General features: G+C 36.0%; 1 protein-coding gene across 2 annotated transcripts; it reads right to left on the reverse strand.

Annotated features, from left to right (window-relative positions):
* Window positions 1-6,215: 6,215 nt before the first annotated feature.
* Window positions 6,216-9,569, reverse strand: LOC111370354 (zinc finger protein CONSTANS-LIKE 9-like). 2 transcript variants are annotated; one of them, XM_022992025.1, is made up of 3 exons: window positions 9,418-9,569; window positions 8,170-8,860; window positions 6,216-6,533 (listed from the first exon to the last, which is right to left on the reverse strand). In XM_022992025.1, the coding sequence occupies exons 2-3, from the start codon at window positions 8,698-8,700 to the stop codon at window positions 6,231-6,233; spliced, it is 834 nt and encodes a 277-aa protein (XP_022847793.1). In that variant the 5' UTR covers window positions 8,701-8,860; window positions 9,418-9,569; the 3' UTR covers window positions 6,216-6,230. The 2 variants fall into 2 exon arrangements, with proteins under 2 accessions (XP_022847793.1, XP_022847791.1); XM_022992023.1 differs by having other exon boundaries at window positions 8,119-8,860.
* Between the last annotated feature and the right edge of the window lie 542 nt (window positions 9,570-10,111).

Raw genomic sequence — 10,111 nt, forward strand, 5'->3', positions numbered from 1 at the left:
GCTTGGCTGGTAAATTCTATGCATCCATCTATAGGAAAAACCTATCTTTCCCTCCCAACCGCAAAGGACATCTGGGATGTTATGAAATTGGTACATACAGACACAAAAAACTCATCCTAGATTTTTGAAATTAAAACCCGACTATGGCAAGCCAAACAGGGAGAACTGGAGGTTACTGAGTATTACCTGAAAATGACCTCCCTTTGGCAAGAACTCGACCATAGTGGTGAAGAAGAGTGGGAATGCCCAGACGACAACGTGAAGCTTAAGAAACTGGAAAATGAACGTGTAAGAATTTCTCGTGGGCCTCAATCGAGATCTCGACGACGTTCAAGGCAGGATATTGAGCCGGCGACCACTGCCTTTGACAAGGGAAGTATTCGCGGAGGTGAGAAGGGAAGAAAATCACCGGAAAGTGATGTTGACGTAGGTACCAAACGGAGATGTCGAGGTTGCGCTCAAATCGAAGGGAACTAGGGGCAAAACTGGGCTGCGCTCTGAGTTTTCTTCTCACTTTGGCCCAAATAATGGTGGTAGTGGACTGATAAAAGATGGGCATATTAAAATTGGATCCGGTCTAGCAACTATGGGCCTAAAAATCTACCGAACTTGGGCCTAAATCTGAATTGCAGCACTTTCATTGAAATTTGGACATAGGCCAGCCCAAAGGCAACAAAAGGGACGACCTTGGTCTGAATACTACCGTAAGCCCAGACATAAGGAGGACACATGCTGGGTTAAACATGGAAAGCCGACCGATTGGAAGCCGAGACGAAACATAAAAAATCGTGGTTATCAAGCATTGGTCGATCAATCAAGAATATCCAAGGAAATGAAAACTGGAGCATTCAACCTTGAACGGTTAGAGCAACATATTTTCTCATTCCACCCTGAACAGTTAGAGCAACTCCACCACATTTTCTCGAGTCTTCAAACATCCAGTCACTCATTCACCCATAACCCTTCGAGCTCATTGGCACACAAAGGTAGTTTCTTAAAGGCCCTAAATATTTCCTCTAGATATAGAACTCCGTGGATCATTAATTTAGGTGCATCTGATCACATGACGGATGCGTACCATCCATTTACCTCATACTCATCCTGTGCAGGCAATATAAAAGTTAAGATCGCCAATGGATCACTCTCATCTATGGCAAGAAAATGAAGTATTCATATTTCCAAATCTATGACTCTAAAATCCGTTCTTCATGTCCCAAATTTGTCATGCAATTTATTGTCCGTCAGCCAATTAACTGGAGACTCAAATTGCTCTACTAATTTTTCTCAAACTCATTGTGTTTTCTAGGACCTATCATCCGGAAAGATAATTGGCAGTGCTAAAGAATGTGATGGACTCTACTACCTTGAACAAGCTGAAGTGGGTAAACAACGTCCAACTGAAACTTGTGATTCTATGTTGTTCTCTAAGGATAATGATATTCTATTATGGAATTATAGATCGAGTCACTCAAACCTGCAATATTTAAAACGTCTTTCCTTCTATCTTCTCGAATAAAATGATTGTTGATTTTCAATGTGAAATTTGTGAATTTGTGAAACATCACCGCACTACTTTTCCAAAATCCACATATAAGCCATCAAAACCATTCACAATAATTTACAGCGATCTATGAAGCCCCTCGTAGATTCCTAATCGTACTCACACAAAATGGTTGGTCACGTTCATTGATGACCACACTCGGGTGTATTGGGTTTATCTACTAAAAGAAAAGGCTGACATACATTCCATATTTATCACCTTTTATCAAATGATCCAAACAAAAATTTAAATCCTAAGCAATAATAATGGTACTGAATACTCAATACCACTCTAAGATATTATCTGCAAAAGTGTGGGATTATCCATCAAAGCTCATGCGTCAACACTCCCAACAAAATGGGATTGTTGAACGAAAAAAAGGACACGTACTTGAAGTTGCCCATAACCTAATGTTCACTTCAAATATGCTAAAAATGTTTTTTAGAGATGCTTTACTAACATCAACATATCTTATCAACCGAATACCTAGTTGTACGCTCTCCTTTAAATCACCCATCCAAAAACTTCAAAATTGTTTTCCTCTTTCTTATCTAACTTCAAACATATCCTTCAAGGTGCTTGGTTTTACTGCATTTGCCCACATTCATTCCCATAAACGAGGCAAACTCAACCCACATGTCATTAAATGTGTTTTCATCAGATACTCGCCCACTCAAAAAAAGCTATAAATGTTATGATCCATTAACAAGAAAAACACTTGTTAGTCGTCATATCACATTCTTTGAAAGACACCTTACTTCAAAAACACCTCTCTTCAAGGAGAGAAGCCTAGTGAAGATAGGTTCATTAACCTTAATATCTCCCCAGAAAACATCAAGACCTCATCCTCAAAACCTAATATTCCATATATAGAGAATTTGAACTCAGGGGAAGACATAGAAGTACAAAGTGACAAGGAAATGTTAGTTTATTCACGGAGACCAAAATCAAGGTACAATGAGAATCTCACATCTGAAGCACCAAAAGACTCGAAAATGATGCTAAGTCCGGATTTTAATGAGTCTGAACCTTGGGATATTGATGATATCGATCTACCTATTGCACTCAGAGAACAAACTCGGCCATGCACTCTCCACTCTATCTCAAAATTCATATCTTAAAATGCTCTATCCACAGGGTTTTGCACTTTTACATCTAACCTTGACAATATAGAAATTCAAAGGAGTATTCAGAAAGCTTTGAAATTTTCCAAATGGAGAGAAGCAGTGATGGAAGAAATGCAGGCATTGAAGAAAAACAACGCTTGGGATGTGGTGGATCTACCAAGAGGAAAGAACCCCTTACGATGCAAATGGGTCTTCAATGTGAAGTATAAAGCTGACGGAACAATAGAGCGATATAAAGCTCGGTTGTTGCAAAAGGATATACTCAAACTTATAGTATTAACTAATTTGCACCAGTGGTTAAGATAAATACCATCAGAGTCCTTTTGTCCTAAGCTGCTAACTTGGACTAGCCGCTGCAACAGCTAGATATTAAAAATGCATTTCTTAATGGGAACTAGAAGAAGTCTTCATGACTCTACTATCAAGATTTGGAAAAAGGGAAGAGAAGTATAAAGTTTGTAAGCTCAAGAAGTCGTGTATTGTCTCAAACAATCACCCAGAGCATATTCGATAGATTTGCAAGTGTTGAAAAATCAAGGTTATCAATAAGGACAATCAGATCATAACATGCTCTTCCAACAATCAGAAAATGGAACGAAGACCATTTTAATCATATATGTAGATGATATGATCTTAACAGGAGATATTATAAGCAAGATGGGAAGACTTAAGAGAAGTCTAGAAACAGAATTTGAAGTAAAAGATCTAGGACAAATGCAGTACTTCTTAGGAATGGAAGTAGCAATGTCAAAAGGAGGAATTAGTGTCTCACAACGAAAATATATTTATAATTTCCTAAAAGAAATAGGCATGCTAGGATGTAAACCAAGTGACATACCCATTGATACCGGAAGTAAAATAGAAGATGATGGAAATGTTGATCAAAAGGATAGATATCAAAGACTTGCTGGAAAATCACCTATCCCACACTCGACCTGACATTGCCTTCCCGATAGGGGTGATAACCCAACATATGCATGTTCCAAAATAGACTCATATGGAAGCAGTATACGGAATCCTCAGATATCTTAAAGGGACACTTGGAAAAGAATTATTCTCCAAGAAGGATGAAAACAAGAAAGTAGAAGTCTTCACAAATACAGATTGGGCTAGTTCAACAGACGATATAAGATCAATAACTAGTTATTGTACTTTTGTATGGGGAAATTTAGTAACTTGAAAGAGCAAAAAGCAAAATGCAGTAGCAAGAAGCAGTGTTGAAGCTGAATTTAGAGTAGTTGCACAAGAGATATGCGAGGTACTATGGTTAAAGAAGCTCTTAGAAGAATTACGGATCATAGTAAAACTTCCAATCAAGCTCTACTATGATAACAAAGCTGCCATAAACATTTCTCGTAACCTTGTACAACATGATCGAACCAAACATGTAGAAGTGGATAGACATTTCATCAAAAAAAATGTTGAAAATAGACTCATTTGCATGACCTACATTTCTACTAGAAAACAAACTGCTGATATATTTACCAAAGGATTATTTCGCCTGCAAGTTGGAAATGGTCAATATTTACGATTCAACTTGAGGGAGAGTGTAGAAAGCATATGGTAAATTGATTGGATTGATTCTTTGTACTATAATTAGTTTTCTATAGCAAGTTAGATGAATTAGGAAACCTATTTTCTCTTCAAAACGAGGAGATTTCTTTCCTTTTCTTCTCTTCAACATTGTACTATTAATAAGACTGTATATTTCATTATTGTATATGAGAAAAAATAATCTCTTTCGACAATTAAAAAAAAAAAAAAGCAATTGGCATGTAGCCTTTGGACTTATCTTAAATTTAGAAAAACCATGCTGACAATGCTGCGTACCCAACATTCGGTGAGTTCTTCCTTAACCCAGCAAAGTCATAAGCAAATGCTTCCACAGATAAGGAGGAGACAAAGCAAATATCCGCTCTTGACATGCTCAGAACATCTTGCAACAAAAAAAATAGGCGAAAATGGACGAGGTGGCAAAATTCAAGAGGACGTGGTTTTTATCCGTCTGGGCTCTTTAACAATATACTACAAATTTAACCTCAGAAACAGAAAAATAGTCAAACATGGAAAATGGATAGCGACCCCACATGCCTTAAGACTCAATGAATCCAAGTGAAATCAATGCCAAATGAAATCAATGCTCAACAATTCCATGTAGAATCAGGAGCCACCAGACATACGGCCAATGATCCATTTAAGTTAGTCCCACCTAAAGCTTACAAAAGAAATTAGGTCATTTATGTTGGAAATTGACACAAACTCCTAAGATCACACAGGATGCACAAATAACAACACTTCATGGCACATTAACATCAAATGATGTGGTCCAAATACAAAGAATTTTTTTATCTAAGTCAGTCAATTTCGTGCTGCTGACTGCATTTTTTAGTTCAATCCAACTTGTTTTGTCACTCAAGATCAAACCCAGAATACTCTGGCAAGAGGGTGAAGACGTGTACCGCTTTATATGCTTGCAAAAAAGATTCACGAAGCACTTACTGCTGTCAAATGGTATAGCACCTGCAGGAATATGTCATCAAAGGTTTGGGCACCCATATTTTAAAAATTCATGTGATTCGACCTTTTGGAAACTTGCAAAGTGTCACATGGGTGTGGTGTCTCCAGGATGATATCAAGGAGTGCATTGGTGAGAATTAAAAAGTTTAGTTTTGTCGAAGTGGTATTGTAACTTAAGCTGCCTTTCCAACAGTTACATAGGGAGCTAGGACTTGGGCTGCCAGGAGTTTGGTTGCAGTCACGTCATATGACAAAATGAGTTGAATAGTAAGAAATTCCAAAATTCATTCTCTTGACAAAATTGATCACAAGACCTAGCAACACATTACATTATGCAGGGTGCATTATGAAAATGAAGTCAAGTCCATTTCCATAACAACAAATATAGAAGGTTTATGATGTCTCTTTGATCTCTATCCTGGAAACATCACATTCTCATGTTTTTATATTTTAAATTATTGGAACTTTCACATACAAGTAATAACAATCTCCGACTATATTCATTCTTTGATTCTAAATTCTAAAAGATCTAAAAACGTCATTTTTCTTATCCTGTAACAGTATCTCTTTACTATTCAAAAAGAATAACTACAGCATTCCCCATCTTTCATTTTTCTCTTTTGAGTTTGCTCTATCAGAACACAATTAAACCATTGTCTCTTAGGTTTTCGATTCAATATTCTAGAATTATCCCTCTTCTTGGAGATAGTTATGGTAACATTTATTGAAGTCCTGCATCAAAACATTCAGCCACTTAAATTTAATGAGGGAAGTAATAGGAATTTAAAATTTTTATAAATTTGAATATTAGAGAAGAAAATATGGAACACACAAAAGTAGTAACCGAGAAGAACAAAATGGAATGGATGGAGGATGATGGTGGTGTTGATGACAATGTTTTTGACGATGCCAATATTGGCTGGAACTATTTTTTATATCTCAACATTAGCACATTGTTATTCAGACATCTCATACACATCTCACACACAACCTAATATATAACTAGAATGGTGAAAAAACATATCTACTGCAACTAAAAGTCTCATTCATGTTGTGAATGAACTACATGCGAAATCACAGTAGCAGAGAGAGAGAGAGGATAATGCACTCCCATTTGAAGGAATTACCTCAGCAGCAGAAGCACTGTGACAGTTGGAACAAGACATATCTTTTGTTGCAAATAGTGCATCAATCCCATCATTATCAAAAAGTTTTCCTGTGTTATCAACATCTGCACCAAAATATTCTTCATAGTTCTCAATATTTAAGTCTCCTTCGTCCATATTGAAATCATCATAAAAACCACCATCATCACATAAAGCAGATCCCTTTGTTCCACAGAAGAAACCCTGCATATTAGCAAGACGAGACTCTTAGTGCTTCTCATGAAAAAGAGTACAGGATAAATAATTGATTCTTTGAACAGAATTATACTAGCATTACTATCAGTAAATCATGCTCCTACTTATAACATATACGTCACAATCCTTTAGCATTTTAAAATGAGTGCCAGAAATGACCAATTGATAGGATGAAGTGTCATTATTCTACATGCGTTAAACAGAATCAAAATAGCATATATCAAAATTGCAGCAGTGGGTAGAGTAAATCACATTCAAGTTGTTTTGCCTAGTATCCCAATTTATTAAGCCCCAGTTTGGTATAGATTAAAATATGATTTTAATCTAAGTCAAAATCAAACAATTAATATTAACCACATCTTTCATGGGTCCCACAACTTTTCAACCACACATTTCAAAAACTTCTATCATAATCTACTAAAAATCTAATTTTAATCCCTAACAAACACCCCTTAAACGTTGATTCTTACGACGTTGGATGAGGTGACTGCTTACATAGAGAAAAATAACAATGGCCCTTTGGGGAAAGGTAGAGCAGAAGGTCAAAAAGAGTATTTGATAGATACAGATTTTTAGTTTCCAGAAGCAAGAGTATAGGAGGTATTGGGAATGCAAAAAATACGTAATTTGGCATGAAAATGAGTTTGGAGGTTTCTTTTGAACTACTCTCTTTATGGAGACAGGTTGTAAAATTGGAGTGGATCTAAATGGTTGGGATTCTAATATGATCTTGACAAGCTCTTTTAAGAAGAATTTTTTATCTTAAGATTTTTATCTTCCATTTGGTTCAGTAAACGAGATGCGAGGGTGGGAGACAAATCAAATTTTGGGCAGATGTCCATAGGATCATTGCTTCTTGGCATTATCCTTCCCTAGGTTGTATATGTCTCATCATTGAAAAATATTCCCATTAACTTTGTTCAATTTTGAAAAATAATTATATTGCTTGAGTTTTCAATTTCATCAAAAGATTAAAGGGATCCTGAGACTCTGAGATCATATTTATCTTCTTTGTTATACATCCATGACTGTATTTCTCTTGAGCCTCATTTTGATAAAAGGTTTAAGTAAGATAGAATAATTCGGGGTATTTTCTTGCAAATCCTAATTCTAAGATCTTATTGCCAAGTAATTGGATTGCTATAGGCCAGTTCCAAGTATATGTGGGTAGTTTCACATGATTTATTGTTTAAAGAAAGGTATGACTCGATCACACAGAGCTCTAATAAAAATTGGTAAAGTAAGAAAGCCACTAAGACCTCGTTTGGCCCCCATTAATTTCCATTTCATTTTTTTCTCTCCTATTTTCAACCATACAATCTTCTATAAAATAATATTACACGTAAATCAAAAACTTTTCCTTCTTTTTCAACCACTCATTTTTCAAAAAAATACTATTTCACCTATTTTCATTTCCAGAAAATGGGGGCCAAACGGGGGCTAAGTGCATGTTTGGTAAGAAGGATTGTATAGCACTAGACTATTTAATAACATAGAGAAGTTCTTGTTCATTATAGTTCCCAATACTATATAGAAAACATGTGCTAGCTCTTTGGAACAAAATATTTCCTACCTTCTGCATAGAAGAATTAGAAGATCCAGTCAGTTTTTCTGCATTGTTCACCTTGGGATTAAGCGAAGGCATTGTCGATTCCATCGAAACAGTTGCTATATCAACATCCTCATTACGTAAGCAATTCTCGCCGACTGCAATAGATGAATCTTGAATGTTATTATCTCCTTCGGCACTTTGGCAATCCTTTAGCCTGCTTCCAGTGATGCTCAGGGACCCCGTTTCCTGCTCACAAGTAGAATCACAGAATGTAGGGAGATTCAGGAGAAATGACCATATCACAGAAAGTTCTGCAGCTGAAGGGCAGCCCGAGTAACAATTAACTTCTTGTCTTTCATGTGCATGTGAACCACGATGAGCTATCCAATCACAACTCTGACAAAGAGATACCCTCTCCTTGATACATCGGACAGAGACAGGTTGCGAATTACATCTTTCGCACACGAGTGTCCTTGAGTGACGATGAGAAAGGGCATTTGCAGAATGGACATTACGGTCACATGATAAACATAGACTAGCTGCATCAGATTTGCAATACACAATGGCCCTATCCTTGCCGCAGAACTCACATAAGTATCCCATAATTCAACTGATTCTCCTTCTCAATCAGACTATTCCTTCGATTCGTGAACTTTCAACCAAATTGATTCAAACTGACAAAGCAGATTTCATAGGATCCCGTAGAGTTTGTTTCAGGGTATAAAATATAGAATTCAAAGAACATTCCAGCAACTGTCTCGGGCTGCACTTACAGGTATAACCAAAAATCATCAAAATGAAATGGGATACTATCATCACCAGAAAAACAGACCATATAAATCACAATTTAAAAGTGCTCTCATTTCACTCTCTCTAGCCAAATACAGTGATTTAATACTTCTAAACAAATAGATTATGAAAGTAATTTACCGTCTAAACTCGACAGGACCAAATTCAACAAGCTATAAATGCCTCTATTTTTCTGTACTTATCAAAATAATGAAAAAATCAATAATGGAAGTTTAAATCGGAACAAAAAAATATCCATCCATCGCATACCATGCCATAATCCAAAGAATTCCATGTATAGATTTCAAAAGGTTCGAGTAATTATTTAAGATGAACACCCAAGAAAACATGATTGAAAAGTCCAATACACCTAAAAATCCACAAACTATGAGCACAATTCTCCAAAGATTCACACAATTTCTTAAAACCCACAGAAGATCATTACACAAACAAAAAACCTCTTTCCAAGAACATCTGACTCTATAAAATTCAGCAGTGAAGGAAGCCAAAATACAGAGTATCATACTATACCTGGAAAGCAAAAGTACAGAGGGTTTCTACAGATTTCATGCACGCATAAATCCCGAAAAACAAAGGAAAAAAATGGGACTTTCCAGAAGAGATTCTCTGTGTGTACAGAATGCTACGTTTGGTTGAATTTCACGAGTTCAGATAAGCATGTAATAAATTATAACATTAAAAGCAACAAAAGTGCAAGAGAGAGAAAGAGAAAATGGAGGTGTTAGGTGGGACCTTGTCCTTTTCATGAAAAGGCCAACTTCGGCCCTTATTTTTTCCATTTTTTGCCACGTCAGTGCATGTTTGTCTAAGCACAAAAAAGGTTTAGGAAATATTAAAATGGGTCCCTCAACTTTGCAAATTGTATCAATAAGTTACCCATTTTAATTATAGCAATCAAAACAACACATATTTGTTAAGCTCATACAAAATTGAGTAGTGATGGCAAAACGTCTGGCCTCCAATTCATCCTTGATCTTATCTTATTTTAGCCCTGGTTTCACAACCTTTATTTGGACAAAATGGAATTTTGAATGGTGATTTTTTAAAAAATGAGTGCTTAAGAGATAGGAAAATTTTGGATTTACGTATAAAATATTTTATTGTGCAAATGTATAAAGAACGAGTTTTGAAATAATTTTTGTTAGACATGACTTATACTGTGTTTAAAAAAAATTAAATAAATAATAAACGAGGCATGAAATTG

The sequence above is a fragment of the Olea europaea genome, chromosome 21 (assembly GCF_002742605.1).
Source record: "Olea europaea var. sylvestris chromosome 21, O_europaea_v1, whole genome shotgun sequence".
In the NCBI taxonomy this organism is placed as follows: domain Eukaryota; kingdom Viridiplantae; phylum Streptophyta; class Magnoliopsida; order Lamiales; family Oleaceae; genus Olea; species Olea europaea.